This window comes from Colossoma macropomum, unplaced genomic scaffold (genome assembly GCF_904425465.1).
Source record: "Colossoma macropomum unplaced genomic scaffold, Colossoma_macropomum, whole genome shotgun sequence".
NCBI classification, from domain to species: Eukaryota; Metazoa; Chordata; class Actinopteri; order Characiformes; family Serrasalmidae; genus Colossoma; species Colossoma macropomum.
Genome location: NW_023494800.1, coordinates 5,587,725 through 5,611,200, shown reverse-complemented (window position 1 = coordinate 5,611,200; position 23,476 = coordinate 5,587,725). Strand labels below are relative to the sequence as shown.

The 23,476-nt window shown below is 40.0% G+C and overlaps 1 protein-coding gene across 1 annotated transcript in view; it reads left to right on the top strand.

Annotated features, from left to right (window-relative positions):
- Positions 1 to 23,476, top strand: part of dym (dymeclin) — a 168,318-nt gene that overhangs the window by 124,794 nt on the left and 20,048 nt on the right. Inside the window, exons 15-16 of the mRNA XM_036589130.1 lie at positions 13,926 to 14,108; positions 16,880 to 16,993. Coding sequence (XP_036445023.1) covers positions 13,926 to 14,108; positions 16,880 to 16,993 — 297 coding nt within the window. The remainder of the gene's footprint in view (positions 1 to 13,925; positions 14,109 to 16,879; positions 16,994 to 23,476) is intronic.

Here is a 23,476-nt window from a genome sequence, read left to right as displayed (position 1 = left end):
AGCAGCATGATGCTTGTGAGAGTGATATAACTATCTAGTTCTTGTCCTGAGATGACAGTTAAACATGCAGATGTGGTTATAGGAGCTTTGCATGAATATCTGCATTGTCGCGATGGAAAGGGCTCGTCTGTCGCCTCCTATCAGCATGTAGACGTGTTCATACAGATAGGCAGGTGTTCCAGTACAGTCGTTCATACTGGCCGTCCTCCTATTCATTGTCTAGAAGAAGGACAGAGAGTGGGAGCGTGTGAGTTCAGTGAGACGCCTCAACCGGTGCTGTTATCGTGTTCTCAGAAACTGTCGTTCACATTCATTTGCTGCAAAGGAAATATTAAAGAATAAACAAGGAATGTTTATTAATATTCAGGTTTGTTCAGTTTCATCTTGAAACACAAATCTGTAAATTTGTACGCATCATTATCTTCTGTTTTGGATATTTCTTCCATGAAATGCATGAAGTTAGCGCCAGCTGCCGTCACGTTTCCATGGCAACGGGTTTATAGGTAGAGCAACATACGCATTAGTTAGTTGTTACTAGCTAAGACATGAGTATTTGTGGTGCAACCAAGTTCAGTAAAAAGATAGTTTGAAATGTTAACTAAGGATTTTACACACAAACCTAAGCAAAATCGGTGCAACTCAATCAGCTTTTCTTCTGAAATGAGGGTGTTAATAGGGAGTTTGTCCCTCTTTGCTGCAGTAACAGCCTCTACTCTTCTGGGAGGGCTTTACACTTGATGTTAGAACATTGCTGTGAGGATTTGATTGAGCATTGGTGAGGTCAGGTACAGATGTTTGATGGTCAGTTCTGGATCACTCCAACTCATCCCGAAGGTATTGGATGGAGCTCCATCACTCCAGAGAGCCCAGTTCCACTGCTCCACGGCCCAGTGCTGGGGGCTTTACACCCCTTGGGCCGACACTTGGTCTTGGTCATGGTTCCATTCCGTTGGTTAGTACTTTTCGATGGAGAGTATACAAGCTGTGTGAGAGCTACTTTTGCCCTTTATATTGTGTGTAAATGTTATGATGAATGGACCAAAAGAAACAGCCCAAAATGTTTTGGACAAAACTCTGGTTCCATTGACTTACGTTAATAGTAAAGTATGATTTTTCCTTCTCCTGGAAAGTTATAATTTTGGAGATACTAGGTTTTGTTCCGACAACAGATATATATATATATATATATATATATATATATATATATATATATATATATATATATATATATACACACATGTTCCCATATCCTATCAAGGTATAAAAATAAACCTGTGTTTGTTTCGGGGAGGTGGGGGTTGGTTGATATAATAAAATCTGTGTTTTTTGCACCGGCAGCTCTGAGAGCATCGCCACTTCAGTCAGACCCGTCGTCTCCCACACAGCCGTCTCGCTCACCCACTTACATCTGACCTGAATTCCCTTCTCTGTGTGCTTGTAGGCTAATCTCATTAGTCTGGTGCAGAGCCTTATGGTTTAAAACACCCCCTTCTGTACAATGTATGCTGGGCTGCTATGACGGGAGGCAAAATGAAAACATTGACATATTTAAAATCATCACTTATTATTTTTATTTGTATTTATTCTGTTTTTCTGAGTAACTATATGCATACTGTCCAGATAAACAGCTATATAAAACTTGCACAATGCTGTATATGGTAAAGAAATAGTACATGCAGACATAACAAAGAAGATAATGTTAATTATTAAATGTAATATCCTCTCTTTCCCTCCCTCTCTCTTTTCTCTCTCTGACGCTATGTCTCTCTGTTTATCTTTCTCATAATTAGACTGGCTGTCCTGATTCATAGCGTTGGCATTAGCTCAGCAGTCATTAGTGTCAGACTAGACCCACTTGTCTGTGTTCCTGGAAGGCTATCTCTCTCTGATAACGTCACTAGGACTGTAAATGATAAAATACTGATGGTTGTGGCCATCTTAATGTTCGTTGTACATCAGACTGTCTCAAATCTGTCAAACTTGTGTCCTATTCTCGTGCCTCTGACAGTCAGACAATCTTGAATGTTAATCATACAGCTAGTTTTGCGCACAAGGCCTCGACACTGTGGTCTCGTCTGTTGCAGCTGACCAAGTTGAGTGGCTTCTCAGGTGGTACAAGAGAAACCGTGGTAATCTTCCTGGTGTCCAGTTTAGGCAAAACCCTAAAGTAGGGGTCGGCAACATTTGGCTCTTTCACTGCCCTGTTGTGGCAGAATTAGATTTTTAGGTAAAAATAAAATAATCCTCCTTTACAGTAAAATAAAGCTCTGCTGATCGTTCAACACAGTTTAGCAATAAATGGGCTTAAATACTGGAGTTAATGTAGAACTGCTAATTCACCCTTTAACCCTGAAGGTTGGTGCGCAGACTGCTGGTCACATAGCAACACAGGCAACGGTCTCACCCAGCTAGTAGCTAACATTGATAATTTGGAGACGAATTAACTTATTTGCATTTATAATCACTCCAGCTGGTTTCCTGATACGTTTAATCTGCAACGAGAAACTGTCAAACACTAAAAAGTCACGAAGCTGAAGTCAGTTTCTTGTTTGACAGCTTCTCGTTCAAATTTTCATCTTCCAGCTTAAAAGTTGCAGCAGTTGGTTACATGGTTAGCTACATTCTGGCACTTCAGGCACCATTTAAGAAAATTTATATAAGAAGCTGGTGAATGAGAAGCTGACTTCAGCCTCGTAACAGGTCATACAATTCTACTATTGCGGAAAGTTTCCCGTCAGAGATGCGAGAAAAGCGGCCATAGCTGAGCTAAAGTTTACAGCGGAGCAAAGTGAGTCTGTGTTTTCATTTATATTATAGTTTCAACCTGTATTAGGAAATTAGCACATACTGGGACATATTTACAGCCAAGATGGTGAAACGTTGCCTCAGTAAAATGGTCATGGAATGTTGTGGCTCCCAAGGTGGTTAGATTTTTGTTGAAACTTGACAAGATGGCTCTTCTTAGCGTTTGGGTGCATCTGCTGGACTGCTTCAGATGAGACAGACTAGACAGCAGGTCTGATTCATTTTCTTTTGAAACCTGACTAAAACTTCCCTGACTCAGCCACTCAGAGTCTTACGTTAGTGTAGTTTGCACTGTTTGTACGCTGGGTTATCTGCATGTATTTGTGACTTACCAATATAACGATTATAATGGAGAAAGAATTTCAACTGTAATACCACATAAGCCGGCATGCCGCCCACTACTACTGTCCGTGTACCTCTGTGGGCAGAGCATCTGAGGGTGAGCTGTTTTGTTTACAGACAGCGCATCACAACCATAGCAATACCAGATGTCCAGGAATCTGGTACGAAGGTTTTTTTCTGTCTGAAACTCCACCACTCTGGTATTTTCTTCTGTTCTTCTACCCACCCACCCCCATAGGTCAGACGTGGTGCGGTCCCCCCGTCCGAACCGGCCGTCTGTTTTGTATCCAGCGTTTAGGGCTTTAATAAATATATAAGCGTTAATAATACTGGCGACAGTATCCTGGGCTGCTCATATGGCCACAGCCGAGTCTGCAGGTCTGCACAGACTTCCTTGAGGTGGCCATGGCAACGGTCAGCAGGAGTTTCCCCTGCTCATGGGGGGCTCACCTACAGCGGCTGCCTTTCAGCCAGGCTTCACTTCATTAGCACAGACTCCTTAAGCTGCTCGGAAGCTAAAGCAGGAGGCAGTCTGGAGGCTGGGGGTGCCTGCTGTCACATAGGGCTGCAGCAACTAAATCAATTTGCTTAGTAATATTTTATCAAATATGAACTCAAAGCTTCCAAATATTTTAAAGAAAAATCTCAAGGCATATTTCAGTTTAATGGTTTAAGAGTTGAGAATTTGGCAAAAACTGCTGCAGGCAGTTAGTTAGCATGCTCTTATTTATTGATGAGTCTTTGTTTCTAAATGGTTTCTAGAGGTCTTCTATTTGAAAGACTGGTTGAAGATACTGAGTGGTAGTGACAATTTAAAAAAATTATTAAAAAGGACGATGTGTATTTTTATATAATCTATATATATATATATATATATATATATATATATATATATATATATATATATATTATAAAAATATAATTTATATAATTATATATATATAATGTGCATTTTACATCTTAAATATAGTTAGTTGCCTATTTCAGTTGTTACTATTCAAACTATACTGATCTGGTTACACCATTTGACTTATTGGTTGTGCCACCTGACTTTTCAGACTAATTTCAAAGTAAACAGGCGTCTACTAAGACACCCGTAGAAACCTTTGTCCTTAAACTTGAGTTTATACTTACATTTTGTCAAATAACATAATATTGTTATAATAATTACACATTTTCATGGTTCTCCTGAGGTCAGACCACTTGATTATGGTGGACTGAGCCATTCTAACCTTAAATCACATTTTTTCCAAAATTTGTGAAAGGGCTACTGAGCTTGGCATTGCACCATGAAGGCCACTTAGGGTCTTCTTTATGATGCATTACCCTGGACCCGCTTTTGTAAAAGCATGTCAGAATAAAAGTCCTTTGTTTCTGGGCAGTCGTGGGCTGGAGGTTAGGGAACCAGTCTTGTGACCGCAAGGCTGCTGGTTCGATCCCCTGAGCCGACAGCATGTGACTGAAGTGCCCTTGAGCAAGGCACCTAACCCCTACCTGCTCCCCTGGCGCCGTGGATAGGGCTGCCCGCCACTCTGGGCAGGTGTGCTCGCTGCCCCCTAGTGTGTGTGTTCACTAGTGTGCATGAATGTGGGTGTTTCACTGCACGGATGGGTTGAATGCGGAGGTCTCATTGCTCTGTGTGCTACCACAGTTGGCCAGTGGTTCTGAATTCTAATTCTATTGTATTCTATTGTCGTTGTGCCGCCTGACGTGAGGAAGTAAGAACTTGCAGAAGTTTCTCAACGAGTTAAGTACTTTTAAAGTTGTCTTATTTCGCAACATGGTTTTTATTTTGAAGTTGTCAAACATAAAATTGTTATCTTGAGTTAACAAGATAATTAACTCATTATCTCAGGATAACAACTTTTGTTATCTCAAAATAACAAAATAATTAACTTTTTATCTCACGATAACAAACCCAAAAATTGTAACTACCTTATGGCCTCTCTGGACTTCTGTACTTACACTCCCACTTCGCATCAGAAACCATCAGAAACCAGGTAGAAAGCACAAAAAGACCAAAAACATGAATGACTAAGCTAAAAATTCTAAACGCGTTACGCTGTGATTTTACTTACAGCTCTTACAATCACCCTGGTTTTAACTCGGAGCATGAAGCTAAACACTCACAGCTCCAGCTCAGTGGGACTCAGCAGCCCAAATGGCTAAACTGAGGCTGCTGTTGTGTCGATTATCCAGGAACCGTTGATTGCAAAGCTGCGTATTTGGTTTCTCAGGGAAATATTAAAGAATAAACAGACAGTGACTGTAGATAATTAGCTTTATTCAGTTTAACTTGTACACATCGTTCTCTTCTGTGCTGGATATTTTTCCATTGCAAAAGTCAGAGCAGCTGCCGTCGCGTTTCCATGGCAGCAGGTTTACTGATTGGTTCTGAACACGTTATCGTCATGTTAAAGCGACGTACGCATTAGTTAGTTATTACTACTTATGGCGACTTATGGATTTGCAGTGCAAATTTAGTAAAAGGATTGTTTGAAACTAACTAGTAAATCTAAGGACTCAGTAAAGACTTTACGCCCAAACTTAAGCATAAACTTATGCAAACCTGCTGCAACCGACTGCAGGAGTGTCAGCTTGACTTCCTCCCATTTGTGCAGAATCTTGCACTAATATAAGTTTAAAAGACGAGCCTTTCGGAACTGTGGTTTCAGTGCGAAATCGTCTCACCTTTATTCATGCAGTTCTATCCATTTGGGTATATTAAAAGCAGTAATTGGTCCGCCGGCAGTGGTCAGTAGTCTTTGAAGTTTGATAAATATGACTTTGCTCTATTATATCATCTTTCCCCATCTGTGATAGGGTTACTTCTCCATTCTAGAGCTAAAGCCTCTCTCATTGATGAAGGCTGTTTATGTTCTTTGTCCCCAGGTGTGCTCTGTATGGAGCGTTTAAGCCGAAGCCGCAGCTTGTAGTCATACGAAAGCCATTAAAAGATATTTCTTCCCTCGTTACCAGGCAGATGTCACAGAGGCTTAACGAGAGATTTTCTTTTTTTAACTCTTGCGCCTCTTTTAACGTTCATGTTCCTCCGCCGCCGTCTGCTGCAGCCAGCCGTGTTTGTTTAGGCACAAAGGAGCGTTTGATGTGGTGAAGATATTCGTGTGTGTGCATGCGCCCGTTCATGCGCGTTCGTATGGAAATCCTGCACATGCATCGGCCTCTTTTTGTTGTATCTGCAGCCAGAGATATGAGCGTGCTTTAGGTTTTTTGTGCAGTTTCTTTTTCAGAAGCCAGTCCCTGCGATTCTGCTCTGAATGTTCTGACATAAAAAAGAACAAGAAGAAATAATTTATAGTGACATGTTCGTTTGAGTTACAGTTTCAGAAAGAAGTGTTTTAAAAAACAAGTTTAGCTTTTTGTTAATCAAATTGAAGAATGTCTGCACAGAAAAACGGTTTTCTTGAGATTGGAAAGTCTTTTTTTCAGTGCAAATGTGCAGTGAGATAATGAGTGCTTGCAAGAAGCGTTTTGAGTCAGTTATTCTTATCAAAGACTGTTCAGATTGGCATATTTTTGGGTGCAAATAATTTACTGTCCAGACTCCAGCAATAAAAAAAAAAGGGTGTTCTTAGGCAGGACACGAAGCGGAGTGTCTAAAGCTCCCTTCCCTTTGATAAAATCGCAGTAACGCATGGCCTCAAGTGGCTTTTTCCTTTATAAAACGGCAGCCAGCATAAAATCTGATAAAATATAGAATTTTTCAGAAAAGAGATTGTTATTATTAATAATAATTGATATAGACAAGAATTCTGCCAAGAATGCCAAGCAACCACAGACCGCTGAATGAGGTGAACTTTTGGTCACCCATTGCTGTATATTGCGGTCATTTCATGATTTTTTTTAAACTTCTTGTCATATAAGAATGAACGTATGATAACACAGCACTGTTTAATGTAAGAACCTTCACTTTATAAGTACTTTCTGGTCACCAAATTACCACCCGAGTCTTATTTAGCACCAATCCAGTGAGACCCTCTTCTTACGCTGGGTCCGAATGTCAGTTGTCTCCCTGCTCCCTTCATAGTGCACTATGTAGGAATTTAAACACTGGATCCTGCAGCCCAACAGAGCAAAATACAGCTCAGAATTAGTCATTTGGGACTCAGACACATCCACACTCGATAAATGATGCACTATTTGGCTGAAGAGGCTAGAATTTCTAAACTTCCATAGCACACTGTTTAGGAAATACGGAGCTTATCGTAAATCGCCAGCCCTTTAGTTTAAACACAAAACGGGCTCTTACTTTCCCAGTCTTCTGGGAAGATGACATGTACAGCTACTTATCTGGGCAATAAACATTTATTTGTTCAAAATAAATAATACATTGCAAAACAATGCATAAACAAAACATTGTGATTGTTCTGTGACTGAATTAACTTAATCATTTCCAAAGCTCTCCTAGTGGAACTCCAGCATTTACAGCTACCATAATCAGGAGCTGCTGATGGAAGTGAACGCATAGTCTCACATCCTGTCATACCAGCAAAGCGTATTTGATTTAGGAGTATCGACAGAGTGATGGAGGGAAACGGAGAGAGAGACAGAGAGAACGACAGAGATAAGAGAGACAGACATAGGATAGAAAGAGACCATAAGAGAAGAAAAAGAGTAACGCCGACTAAGAAGAAAAAGGGAACAAAAAAAAAAAGAAAGAAGAGAGACAGAAAGAAGTAAAAAAGGCAGAGAGGGAGGTAGAGAGGGAGGGAGGGAAAAGCAATAGACAAAGAGAAAAAAGACAGAATGAAGAGAGTGAAGAGAGAGAAAAGCAATAGAATTAAAGAGAAAAGACAACGAAGAGAGTGAGGAGAGAGAGAGAGAAAAATAGAATTAAAGAGAAAAGAGACAATGAAGAGAGTGAAGAGAGAGAGAGAAAAGCAATAGAATTAAAGAGAAAAAGACAAGAGAGTGGAGAGAGAGAGAGAGAGAAAAGAAATAGATTTAAAGAGAAAAAAGACAATGAAGAGAGTGGAGAGAGAGAGAAAAGCAATAGAATTAAAGAGAAAAAAGACAAGAGAGTGAAGAGAGAGAGAAAGAGAAAAGCAATAGAATTAAAGAGAAAAAAGACAATGAAGAGAGTGGAGAGAGAGAGAGAGAAAAGAAATAGAATTAAAGAGAAAAAGACGAGAGAGTGGAGAGGGAGAGAAAAGAAATAGATTTAAAGAGAAAAAAGACAATGAAGAGAGTGGAGAGAGAGAGAGAAAAGCAATAGAATTAAAGAGAAAAAAGACAAGAGAGTGAAGAGAGAGAGAAAGAGAAAAGAAATAGAATTAAAGAGAAAAAAGACGAGAGTGGAGAGAGAGAGAGAGAGAAAAGCAATAGAATTAAAGAGAAAAAAGACGAGAGTGGAGAGAGAGAGAGAGAGAAAGAGAAAAGAAATAGAATTAAAGAGAAAAAAGACAATGAAGAGAGTGAAGAGAGAGAGAGGGAGAGACAGAGAGGGGGGGGCAATATAATTAAAGAGAAAAAAGACAGAATGAAGAGAGATAGAGAGAGGGGATGATGGTAGAGGAGTGATTGTTGGCACTCCTCTTTGTTTGAGTGACCCAGTAAAACGCTGCCCCAGTCTGCAGCGTGTGAACACAGAAATGATGTCAGGAGCCCTGCTAACCTATTTTAGAGAGACAGAGAGAGAGAGAGACAGAGAGAGAGAGAGAGAGGTGAAGGACTGTGGAAAGTAGGCAGTGAAGGACACAATCTGTACACACTGCACAGTGACACTGCAGCCCTATTCAGCTGCATATAGACTCTTTAAAATAGGTGGTTATACTGTTTTTCACACTTTCAGAAAAAACATACTAAACCGTTACTGGGGCAGTTCCCCTCTTGACACTGGGGTGGTTCCCTCAAGGGTACATCTCAGTACCTTTAGTCAGGGAACATAATTATTATCTATTGAAATGGTATTTTCTAAGCTGTACTGACTCCACACACCCCGTCTCGTCTCAAGGCTTTTATTTTACTGTTCTGTTTCAAAACATTAAGTAGTGAAACGGTACAAATACAAACTTTTCACCTGGAAAAACTTATTTAAGGCTCACAGTTGGACCTTCAAACCACTGTTGTACCTTTGTGGGAACATTTACATTGTTTGTGCCCTGATGAATGATAAATGTACCCAAACAGAACCTGTATGTCTAACAGCGCAGGGCTGGACACGCACAACGTTTAACCATACAGACTTTTTTTTTTTTGGTCCTTTTTCTTGTATTTGTTTTGTTGCCCAAAGTCCATTAATGAGGTTTGTGTGGTTTTATGTATCCAAACCAGTCATTCATTTTTTACATGACCATTTTCCAGCCTCTTCATATCACATAGGATACCTATTTATTTATTTATTTATTTATTTATCTGTGCCAGTCTAGGCTGGAACCCTCCTTGTAACTTCTGCATGGAGAGCTAAACTGCTAAAGGATGACTAGACATACATTTATATATATATATATATATATATATATGTATATATATATATATATATATATATATGTCGCTGTTGTCAGAAGAAAACCTCTGTCTCCAAAATGGAGAAGGAAAAAACATACTTTACTGTTAATGCAAGTCAATGGAACCAGACTTTTTACCAAGTCATTTCGAGCCGTTTCCTTTGGTCCATTATTCTTGAAATTTACACACAATGTAATGGGCAACAAGCATTTTCAAATTGTCAAAAACTGAAAAACAGCGATATGTATGTGAATATGCTGGTTTTTGTAACATCACAAAAACGCTGAATTCAAAACAGTCCTAGTTTCCATTAACGAACTGTATGGGCTTTTTTTATTTTTAAAAAAATTGAGGAAAGTTAAGTTTTGGGTAGAAGTCACGCCAACTGATTTCCTGTTTTATCCTGTTTTGATGCCATTACTGGTTTGGAAATACGGGTTTTTCTAGTGAGAGTGACAGTAACGACTACGTGGGGAAACTAAAGTGTATTGAATTAACTCAGTTCAAGTGTTTGTTTCACTTCCTCATAAAAAATACATGAACACGATTATTAAAGGTAAGCAGACTGAAAGCAGAACTGTGTTAATGTAATAGATTTTATTTATGTTGTAATGAAATCTGTTGTATGACACATTTGAATCAGTACATTCAGTGCTTTCCCTTTTTCAGCGTGCACAGTTTTCAGTCAGGGACAAAAAAATTTCTTTTAGTGAAACGAGTTAGACGCGTTATGCTGTGACCTCGTGTAGTGAGACAGTGTATTGAGTGGCAGTGAAAGCTCTGTATATAGCACGGTGGCCTGGAATCATGCTTTGAAAGAGATGTTGGATGAACACAGTGATGTTGAGCTTTTCGTTTGACTAGTGTGAGGAACTTTTGACCTTCTCCAGCTTGACCGAAATACAAAAATACATATTCAGCTCCAGTTGTAGCTTCATGTTTACAGTAGCCGTTTCTAGCTGCTCTCTTATGTCAGGGGTTGATACTGCGTTCCTTACACGCACCCCGATTCTAGATCCTTCCCTCATTTGTCTCTCTGCATCGTTACATAAACATCATTAAACACAAGTGTTCACTCGATGAAGGGACTTATTAACCCCCCCCCTTGGACACTCAAACACGGAGTTGGGACAGGCCCTTTTCACATTTCCGCATTTTTTCTGCAGGAAGTAGTCGTTGCAGGGTAACGCTGCTTCTGTGGAGGACCAGATGTGCCAAAATGAAAAATAAAATTAAAAAATAAATGGCTCAGTAAATTAAAGTATAGTATATATTGCTTATTTTGATTGTAATTATACAGTTATTTCTTTTTTCTGCAGTTATGTATTTCTCAATTTATGTATTATTTATTTTATTTTATTAATGCCATTTTTAGTTGATATTTTTAAGAATTGTTCACTTTATTTATTAATTCATGTATTCATTTATTTTCGTTAATTCATTGATTTAATTCTGTTTTTCTTCGTTCATATGATAATGAGGGGGCGTGTTTTTCACGTTCAGGCTTAGCAGTCAAGACCAGGAGGAGAAGAGTTGATTTAAATGGGTTCCACAGGCAGTGTGTGAGAACGGCGTCCAAATGTCTGGGTTTGATCTAAATTTTGCAGAAAAAGACGATGAACCACCTCCTCCAAAGGTCTGAACAAACTGTCCCCACAGCCTCCAACGGAAGAGTAAACAATCCGTACCTGAATTTTCAGCCAGATCAGCCGAGAGTGTCAGATCTCTGGCTGTCTGCTGCCCATAAGCAGCCATTATTGTACTGTCTTGTCCTTAGTTACCACTGATAGAGCAAGACATGTTCTAATATCGGTCAACCAATAGGAATATTAAGACGCTGTGACATCATTGATTGACAGCCCCTTTATTAGCATAAGGACGAGGAAAAACAGAAATAAATAAATAGAGAAATAAATAAATATAGAAATGAATAGTTGAGGAAATAAATTAATAAAAAAGAAAAAATGTTAATGAAGAAACATGTAAATAAAAAAATTAAATACAAAAATTAGTGAGAAGGGGAAATCACTAAATAGGCGTATAAGTAAGTGCAAGGTTTTATTTATTAATATATTAATTTTAATGTATATTTGTTTATTGTTAGATTTATCATTATTCATTGCACTTCTAATTCATATATTAAGTTACTAAGTCAGTTATTTTTAATTTTATTTATTTTTCATTTTGGCAAATCTGGTCCTCCATAGCTTCCACTAAAGCAATTACAGTAGCAACAATGACGAGTTGACAGTGTACAGCTCACTGAAGTATTAGGCCTGGAGCTTAAAGCCAAAACAGCCTCATCTCAGTTTCAGTGGCTCGTCAGCTGACGACGAGCAGAGGAAAACGAGTCTGTGCAGTTAATAAAGAAATAAACGTTATCATATGGAGTAAAAGAACCTCTGTGTCTGCATTTCAGCGCTGCTGACTAACGTTACACTGAATACAGTTCGTGCTTTAAAGTTGCTGCTACAGCCGCTTTCAGTGGAACAGTTTTCATTTTCTCAACCAAAAATGATCAGCGACTGAGAGAACGAGTGCTCGGCAGAGAGTAGATGTGAAGCCGGTGGTTCCACCTTAAATGGTGCCTGAGGTGCCACAGTGTAACTGCTGCACCGTTTAAGGTGGAATGGCAAAATTCGAACAAGGGGCTGCTTCAGCCTCGCGACTTTTTAGTGTTTTTTAGCTTTTTGCCACTTTAACTGGTTTATTGTTAGCGAGCTGTTTTAACATCTCCAGCTAACGTGGCTCATCTTGCATATTGATTAAAGTTATTTTCATCCATCCATCGATTTATCACTCTGTAGACGTTAGCTGACGTTACTGTGCTCTGACAGCTGTGAAGGAGTTTTTCCACAGATCATTTATATTCTGTATTTTATTTGGACTCCCACATTGTTGTGTGTTCCTGGACACATCCTCGAATTTCAATCTTGGCAACTATGACAGAGACAAAGTTACACACCTTTCTGTGCTGAGCTGAAGTGATACAAACACCTGTATTTCTGAGATTAGTAACTGTCTGAAAGGCAATAGCAGAACTTGTTTTACTCAGCGTTTATGCACTTCCATTTCTTGTGAAAAGGGGCTATAATTTGTAGACGCATGCTCGTCTAGGATTTAATTGCATGCAGCCACAGGAGCATTAGTGAGGTCAGGTACTGATGTTGGATGGTCAGTTCTGGATCACTCCAACTCATCCCAAACGTACTGGATGGAGCTCCATCCAATCCGCAGTTCCACTGTTCCACAGTCTGATGCTGGGGGACTTTACACCCCTCTAGACTATGCTTGGCAGCTCTGGTAATTCTTAATCATAGGGTTGTGCTAAAAATTAAAGATGCATCTTGAGATATATTTCTAGCTGAAGTTTGCAGTTTTGTAGACTTTGTCTCTTGAGGTTATAATTGTGAAGAACGAGTGTATAATTATGGATTTTTAGCATAGAGAACAGATTACTAGCTGTATGCATTCAGTCATAGTATGTAACCAAATGGGAGACACTGCAGGGAGGCCATGAAATGATTGGAAAACAACCCTTTGGAGTTACTAGTTTAATGTAAGTTGGGGACAAGGCAAGCTTTAGATTATCTACAGTCAGCTATTCAAATAAAGTGTTAATGTATATTTTAATACACATTTTGCATCATTTTTGTGGTTGAGATGTAAAAGTCATTCAGAATGTTCTAATGTGAAATGGTTGATTGTGGAGACTCACATTTCTTTACAGTGGTGGTGATAGCCAGGGGTCGCCATGACTACAACACAAATATAGCTATTTTATTTACTATCCAAAACCACCAGTGAACCTACACGCACTTTTATATGTAAAGCTGATGAAGCTAACGTAGTGGGAAATCTGAAAAATACATTTTCTTCAGGGACTCTTGTTCTCCACCATTTTAAAAATGTATATTTTAGTCCAAAATCATAGAATTTTCTTGGATTCTTACATATCTCAAAATCGTGAAATGATGTTATCTGGCAGCATATTCATAATGATTACCTGTAATAACTTTATGTGATGGAGCTTTTCGAGGCATTCAACTCTTCAGACGTCTGGTTCCTATCACCACCACTCTGAGCAGTTCTGACTAGTGAGTTTCTCAAGAACGGAGCGTTTCACACCAAAACGCTCTGAATGACTTTGTTAGCATCTTAACCGTCTAACTGTGCAGAAATTTTAAAAAATCCGTGCGATTTCCCTTAAATCACAAAATATTTTTTTTCCCCAATACGTTGTACCAGTGCAGTGCTGCGGACTTCATCCACACGGAGTTTATTTCTCTTTCTCTTTCTGTCTCTGTCAGGCGCAGGATCTGAGTGTGATAGAGGAAGTGATCCGGATGCTGCTGGAGATTATTAACTCCTGTCTGAGCAACTCCCTCCATCACAACCCCAACCTGGTGTACGCTCTGCTCTATAAGAGGGAGCTGTTCGAGCAGTTCCGCTCACATCCCTGCTTCCAGGACATCATGCAGAACCTCGACACGGTGAGAATCCACCTTATGCCATCACAGCATGTCAATTTTCCTCACATTACTCCTGTTACAATTAGGGATGAAAGATTAATTGTTTTTAATATCAAAATCACAGTTTGGAGAAGTGCAGTTTTCAAATCGCAAGAGCCGCAATCTTTATTATAATCCTGTAGTCTGTTATTAACAACATTGATACATTGCAAGTTTTAAATAAAGTAAATTATACCTAATAACATGGAGCTTGTGAACTGCTTTTAGATGAATTCGACTATTCAGAAGCAACCAAACATCCATGTGCTGTGACATCAGAGCTGTGTTTAAGCCTTCAGGCCTCAAGATAGAAAAAGTATACGTTGGTCTTCTTAGTCCCATACCTCATTTTATAGAAAACAGTTTAACTAATTAAATCATAATCGCAATATTGGTCGGAAAAATGGGAATTAGATATTTTTGCAAAATCGTTCAGCACCAGCCTGCTAGTTACTTGTGCCAGTTATAATACTGATTATTTAATTTAATGAAATTATTGGGACAGTAAATGGAATGCAAATAAAAACACAAAGCTATGATTTGTTATTAGGCCCATTTTTTTTCAGGTAGGTTGCAGAATCCTTAAAAATTACCTTCTTACAAACGCAAGAGCTAGAATTCTACCGCACGCCCTGATTTGCATTGCAACACGTTTCCTAGTAATATTAAATCAAAATAGACCCAGTTTATGCCCGGTGAGAAGTTATTGAGGAAGCATCGTAAACACTCTGAAAGCCCATAAATACATGAGGTTTTGTACAGCATTTTCTAGTATATTGTGTACGAGCTGCTTGTCACCGGCTTCAGTAAATGTGGAAAGATTTATTGCGAAAGGCCTTGAGGCCGAAAGCAGACACCGGTTCAACTGAAGTTCAGATAACTTCCCATTACCACAGTTAGAAATAAAGCCGAAGAATAGACTCTATGAGGAACTATAGTCATTTCCTTCAAGGTGCACACAAAACAGTTTCTGTTAGAATGGATTTCCTGATATGACATCATTTAAAAAGAAACTCCGGTGATTTCACTAAACTGCTGTATAACTGAGCTGTTGAAACATCACTCAGAGTGGTTTGGTGTGAAATATGTGTTGGTGATAGGAACCAGACGTCTGAGGAGTTCATGTCTCTAAAAGCTCCCTCCCAGAAACTTATATGAAATAGTTACTAATATACACTGCCTGATGTCTGAGACATCGTTTTATGATAGTTCTGAGAAGATTTTGGCCTAAAATATTTAATTTAAAAAAACATTCATGATGTTCTCCAAAAACAAAGTAATTTTTTGGATTTAACACCATTTTACCCTCAACATTACATATAGAAACTCTGAAGACACATGAACTGTTACTGAATTAAACAGAATGTAAAATAATTGACCCTTTGTTTATACATCCATACATATTGCACTGACACTTGTTTACACACCTGTGCATATACAACTATTATCATATGTCATTGTTTACAGTGTATAGTCACTCGGTTCATTCACTTGACGTGACATGCACCCACTGCATTGTCATCTGCATAATATTTATGTGTGTTTACTTACTTATTTTTGTGCTGCACATTATATTTTATAGCTGTTTTAGTATATTTTATTATATATCTTCTTCTATTTATGCATCAGTATAATAGTGTCCAACAATACTTTTGCTCTTGTTTTGCTCTTTTCTGTACCGTGTGCTGCTGTAATAGACGACATTCCCTCTGGGATTAATAGCGTGGTCTATCTGTCTATCCACCTGTCCATCTATCTATATATCCATCTATCTATCTAATTGTTTATTGCCACAGAAAAAGTGGGTATTATGATTATTATTAGTAATAAATTAAATGATTTATGTATCATTGCTGAATTTTATCATATTGTATTTTGTCTGTGGTTATAAAAGTGAAAAGCCACTGATTTACATTGTGCTTAATACCACTTAACGTAAAAACCACTGTAATGTTCATTGACGTGGTGGTGGTGTGTTAGTGTGTGTTGTGCTGGTCTGAGTGGATCAGACACGGCAGTGCTGCTGGAGTTTTTAAACATTGTGTCCACTCACTGTCCACTCTATTAGACACTCATACCTCGTCAGTCGACCTTGTAGATGTAAAGTCAGAGATGATAGCTCATCTGCTGCTGCACAGTTTGTGTTGGTCATCCTCTAGTCCTTCATCAGTGGTCACAGGACGCTGCCCACAGGACGCTGCCGGCTGGATATTTTTGGTTGGTGGACTATTCTCAGTCCAGCAGTGACACTGAAGTGTTTAAAACTCCAGCAGCACTGCTGTGTCTGATTCACTCAGACCAGCGTAACACACACTAACACACCACCACCACATCAGTGCTACCTGCTCTGTGAGGGTCCATGGGGGTCCTGACCACTGAAGAACAGGGTAAAAGGGGGCTAACAAAGTATGCAGAGAAACAGATGGACTGCAGTCTGTAACTGTAGAACTACAAAGTGCACCTATATAGTAAGTGGAGCTGATAAAATGGACAATGAGCGTAGAAACAAGGAGGTGGTCATAATGTTATGCCTGATGGTTGTATAAGCCAATATAATTTAATTTTGCACTAGATGGACATGAGGCTTCTTCCCCTATTTTCCCCCCACGTGTGCTCCTCTTTTGAAGTTTTCCAGAACTTTCCAGAGCATGTTTGTGTGAAATATGAAGCATAGGAACATGAGCAGTGCTTGGAGTGTGTAATGTTGGTACCTGCAGGTTAGAGTGACCGTGCTGTGTTTATGTTTCTGGCAGGTGATTGGTTTCTTCAGTCAGCGGCTGGAGCAGGCAGGAACGGACCTTTCAGTGGAAAGAGTTCAAGAGGTCATCAAGAAAGGAGCGGTGGCACTGCCTAAGGACCGCCTGAAGGTACAACACAAACAGAAGCGTTTACACCAACACATGCAAACACGTTAACCTCTGCAGACACGCCTTCCTAAACATGCTCAAACATGTTTGCCAAACATACAAGCGCATGCAGATTCCAGCAGCTTCTGCTCTCTGGCCAGTATGACACCACCCTTGGATTGACCTCTGCCCTATGTCATTTTCTCCATGAAGAAACCAAAATACGTGTGTCTAAATATAGAACCAGTGACATTTTCAGTTGCATTAGAAGAACAGCGGAGAAACGGACGGCCCCCGAGGCCGATTTCTGACCTGTTCTCCAGCTGTTCATGCTTAGAATACAGACAGAAAAGGAACAGAGGTTGGACAGTGAACTATGACACACAGCGCCTGGGCAGAAAGCACTCTACAGTAGAACTGCCTCTTAAAAGTGGTTCTTCTAGAGCTACTAACGCTTGCACAGCACAACTGGTTCACACTTGATTCCTCAAGGCTTCCTTAGTAAAGAAAATGGTTCTATGTAGAATCGTGAACACTTAAAGAACCCTTCGCACGATTAAAGGATTCCTTGCATTGTGAAAGCGTTCTCCAGATTGGTGCAGAATGTGCTTTAAATGGTTCTTTATAGAATGTTTTTGAGAATGGTTCTATGTAGCTCCAAAAAGGGTTCTTCTATTGTAACAAGCCTGACATTGTAACAATCTACAGCACATCTATTAAACATCTATAGCACATTCTCCATCAAGAACTCTTTCACAATGCAGAGAACCCTTTAATCTTGCAAAGGCTTCCTTGAGTGTTCATGTTCTGCATAGAACCATTTTGTTTTACTAAAGAACCCTTGAAGAACCATCATTTTTAAGTGTGTAACATTGAATTAGCACCTGAATTGGTAACACTTTATTTGAAGGCTACCTACATAAAGACTATGAAAATAAGTATTATGCACTTATAAAGTTAGTAATTGGGTATTTATGTGTATTTGTGTGTTTTTATTTAGACCTCTGCATAGCCTTGTGTAAGCCCCATCATTTGAGAAGAACATAGTTATAACAGTGTTATAAATTAAACAAACACTCAAGTATTGCTTTATAAATATGTTGTTCAATGCGTATTCATGTGTAATGAAGTCCTTATGTAGGTAGCGTTCAAACAAAGTGCTACCACTGAATCAGACTCCCCTACACATGCCTAATGTCGGTGAGGAATTGTCCATGTTTGGAAAGTGAGTGAGTTTGTTTGTGTATAGATCTTTTGAGGCAAAAGCAAGAGTTGAGAGTTAAATTGCTGATTTATTTTTTTTTATTTTATTATAGTTTGCATTGTATTGCTATTATTTATGTATTTGTATTTTATTAATTGTGTACTTTCTACAAATTGTATATTCACTTGTCCAGAGAGTGTAGATTAAAATTAGGGTAGTTAACTCTGATGCAAAGCATCTTTTCTCATTATAGATCATTTTAGATCCTGGCAAAATGAATGTAATGCACCAAACTAAGCATCAAATAGGTAGAAGTCAGTTTAACACAGGTAGATTTAACAGGACGCGTTTCTTGTACTACTTGAAACAGTTTTAAATAAAGCAGAAAAACTAAAATCTCCTAAAATCTTAGAAAATATGGCCTGGAGTGTTTAGCACATGAAGTAGGTCAGTAGGAGGTTAGACTTGAGTTAATAGATACACACAGGAGATTATTCAGTGTTTTTGTTTAATGTTTTCATTCATCATTCACTCAACACAGGTAGCAGATACCTGTAGCAGTCATGTACCGAGGCGTATAGTGCTGTTTTAAGACTGTCCCTTTCCTCTCCACAAGAGAAAAGTAGAGAGAGAGAGAGAGAGAGAGAGAGAAAGTGCAAGAGAAAGAGCCGGAAAGAGCGTCTGGGGGTCAGGCCTAATCTTCATTATCACTAATGGCTCCTCCATGGCCATTCATTACCACTCTATAACACAGACACACGTACAATGACCTCTCAAGGAGAGCGCTCGCATACATACGGACACACACACTCATGGAAAGGCAGGGTCCAGGACGCAAATAAATCTATGGCACGCGTGTCGTTACCGCTCACTCCCTACCCACAATCCCCTCTGCTACCTATAAATCAGTGGCTGAAAATCTAGCATGTGTCCCGCTCATCTGTGGCTGCACTCTCCTAATTGCGCGCTCCATCACATGTTTCATGTCTCAGGTGTCATATGTATGCATTCATCTTTTTCATCGCCTAACGGATGGGGCCAAGTGAAGATGGGAAATTTTTACTGGCTGCAGCACCTTTTCCTCTTTACCTTTTTTCCCCTTCATCCATCAGGCCCATCGTGAAGACTAATGTATTAAGCCTCAGTGCGGGCCAGTTTAAACGTATGAGGAGAGGGGGGAGGTATGGAATAGTAGTCAGCTCTTTCTGTACAATTTGCATCCGCAGGAGCCGTGAAGTTTGAAAACTTGTATTATAAAACGTGTAGTTCCAGTTCTGATATAAGCTCACCGAACAGAAAATTAGTCACCTGAGACCGAAACGTACCTAATAGCGTGTAATACCTCCACAAGCATAACAGCTGCGATTCGATTTGGCATGGACTGGACACGTTTCTGGATGTAGGCGACGTCAATGTTCAGCCACTCTTGCATCAAAGAATTGCGCATTTCGGCCAAATTTCGTGGATGCCCTCCCTGGCACCCAAGATAGTTCCAAGTAGTCCCACAGATTTTCAAGTCTATTCAAATCTGGGGATTTTGCAGGCCAGTCCAGATCTGTGATGCTCCTGAATGTTCATCATGCCAGTCAGTCACATTTGCAGCCCTGTGAATGCGAGAATCGTCATCTTGGATTACTGGAATAGGAATGTTATGTTACTCAGTGAGATGATGAGCAAAAGGCAAAACCTGGTTGTCCAGCAGCTCAGTGTCGGCACTGTAGTTCAAATTTGCTGTCACCTCAACCAAAGGACCCATTTCAGCGTAATTAAAACACCCCAGAACATCACAGAGGCTCCTCCAGCTTGAACAACACCTGCACAGTGAAGGCTTCCTGAGGTCTATGATGAACATGACGCCCAGCATCATTCATATACAGGCAGAAACGAGATTCATCTGACCAGATAACACGTTTCCAGTCATGAACAGTCCAGTTTTTCTGTTTCTTCACCCACTGTAACTGGGCAACTCTGTAAGCAGAAGTGAGCAAAGCCCTTTTGCATGACACTCTGCTCCATATGTTCATGGTATGAGTTTCTCTGTGGAGTGTTCTTTCAGAAATTGGTTGTGAAGAACCTGCGTTGACTACTAGAAGCAATTCCTGCCTGGAAGCAAAGCGATTTTTATTCACAAGTCGTGAAACACGCCAGCGGTCCCTGTCCGTCAGTTTCGTCTTTCGGCCACAATTCTGACGAGAGTTTCCAGTAGCCTGGGATTTTTGCCACCGCTGGTCGACCTGTGTGAGAGTACGCTTTGATATGCTTGCAGATTCAGATACTTCCTTCACACTGTGGCCTTTGGCACGCCCAAATGCAGTCATTACTTTTTGCTAATCACTAACATCTGCTTTGTGACCCATTTTCCACACATCAAACGAGACATTCACTGCACTGTACCACCTCTTCTCAATCTATGAATCCCGCCACAAACCTTGCATGTATTTATAGCCCAATCATCCTTATGCAACGCCATCTGCAGGAGCCTGAAGTGTCTACCACCTTAAACACGCAAGGTGTCTAATTTTTTGTCCAGGGAGCTTATAATATATAAGAAAACGGAGGCCAGTTCTTATTGTTACACTGTATATACTACCAACAAATTATGATAATACAGTAAATAGTGAAATTATGCCCTGTGAAATGGCTTGCTCTGTTGTTGGCAGAAAGGGACAGAGAGAGACTCTAGGATTCGTGCATTGTCTGTTTTGTTGGTTAGAAAACCTCAAGGTTTGCTGTAGGTAAACAACCACAGTCTTCCAGCACTTTAGCAGGTAAAAACAGACCACCATGTATCATATATGAAGTAATACTCAGGATAAAGCCTGCCTGATATCTTGTGACAGGTCGGCAGCCCTGACATAGTAAAGCATTAAGATGTGAGAGTCCGTGTGATTTCAAATACTGTGAATTATTTTTAATGGGATGCACGTCACAGCAAGCGCAATGGAAAACCGGGTCAGTCATATAAAGGTCAAATGCTTTAAACTTTTGCACGACACACCTTGGCCAAGTCTCAGCGCATCCAATAGGACAGAAGTATGTATGTCTGGTATGTTTCTGACCGTTTAATGGTTTTTAAAAGCTTAGCACTAATGGAGTTTGAGTATTTTACCTCGGGGTCAAACATATATGATGAACTTAAACAGCACTACCCAAAGTTTGACGTTTTCCAGGGTGGAGTCTGAGTCCTAATGAAGCTGTCGTGTGAGCAACAACTGGTCTGAGATCTCATCAATGCTATAGAGTGCCAGAAAGAGTTAGAAGTCCAAAGGAATTCAAGAGCTGACGAGAAGGCCTAACGCATTAGATTAACCATGAGCGTAATTACGAAGTGACAGAGGAGTCAACCAATCGTGTTTTGATTTCAAATAAATGGGAAAAATTTTGTGAGAAAAAAACGTCGCTCTGATCCTTCTAGAAGTCCTAGATGCGTGAATGACTGCGAATACCAGCCGCAGCCTAATCAGTAGGTTGTAGAAATGGAAAACAGTGGCAGCAGCTCGAAACCAGGACTCTCTAGTCTTGTCTGTCTGTTCTTATCTGTGAGTTCATCAATATTTTGGCAATTGCACAAGTGCTGTCTGAACTTTTTCTAGATCATGTGACAACAGCCAGGCTAACTCACCATAGAAGAAAAAGATCTGTGTGCTCACTGCTTAAAGCTCCTAAAGCTATGCTAGTCACTTTCCCATAGGTTATTCATTGACGGACGAGTCGCCTGTTGCTGAATATTGAATGGAACATGTGATTCATTTACAAGCAGAAATGATGGGGAATCGGCAGCAAGTAATGTTAGATCATGTAACAAACTAGAAAGGAAGAGACCAGCGTCGGCGAAGAAGAAGGGTAAACATTAGTCAAGATTTCCAGTTGGAAAGCCCTAATGAAGGAGAGAAGACTTCGAAGTAATGCTGAAGTTGCCTGTTTTCTGCTGGACAGGTCAAACACTTCATTTGTTGTCAGGCATTGTCGACGTGTCCGAAACGTTACGCTGTTTATTTAAGTATAATTATACATCAACCATCCATCAATGCGTCATTCATACAACTCAGGTTTCCATTCTGCAGACCTTAGTATTGATGTAGTAGTGTTTGGTCCTCATCAGGAAGAGCAAATTACTGGCTAAGCTGTGCTGCTGTCATTCTTGACACTTTCTCAGTAACAACAGCTTCAACGACGAGCGGTAGGCAGATGATTTATGTTAAGTAACGCTGATTTCTTTGTTGTCCTGTGTTACTTGGACAGAGAACTGCAGGTCCAGATCATCAGGTTATTGGCCGCTGGGCACAAATGTTTGGTGGGCCCCTAGCTGACTACCTTTTTTGGGTAGTCATTGAATTTTTTATGATATCACATTAAAGTTACATAAAGCCTATGCAGGATCACAATAGCAGCGTACTAACCACAGTATTGGGCACATCACCACTATAACCGCAGTGATTTTTCAATTGAGACAAAACAATAGGAAGATTGCACTCACATTAACAAGAGCACAGGTTAATGTAAACCTAACCACCAGTGCTGCATTCCCCTATAAAGCATGCGACAGCTGAAATATACACCGATCAGGCATAACATTATGACCACCTCCTTGTTTCTACACTCATTGTCCATTTTATCAGCTCCACTTACTATATAGGTGCACTTTGTGGTTCTACAGTTACAGACTGTAGTCCATCTGTTTCTCTGCATACTTTGTTAGCCCCCTTTTACCCTGTTCTTCAGTGGTCAGGACCCCCATGGACCCTCACAGAGCAGGTACTATTTGGGTGGTGGATCATTCTCAGCACTGCAGTAACACTGACGTGGTGGTGGTGTGTTAGTGTGTGTTGTGCTGGTATGAGTGGATCAGACACAGCAGTGCTGCTGGAGTTTTTAAACACCTCAGTGTCACTGCTGGACTGAGAATACCACCAACCAAAAATATCCAGCCAACAGCGTCCTGTGACCACTGATGAAGGACTAGAGAATGACCAACACAAACTGTGCAGCAGCAGATAAGCTATTGTCTCGGGCTTTACATCTACAAGGTGGACTGACAAGGTAGGAGTGTCTAATAGAGTGGACAGTGAGTGGACACAGTGTTTAAAAACTCCAGCAGCATATATCTTACCTCTGATAACAGTTTGCAGATCACTGCCCACAAGGGCGATGCAACTTTTTTTCTTTAACTCAGGTGACATTTTATATTTGGCTTTGGAAATGAGCATCCTCTACTCTGCCGAAGTATCCGGTCTCGCGTTCACAGATCCAGCAGACACATCTATTGAATATCTGGAGCTTTAAATTGAAAGTACACTCAC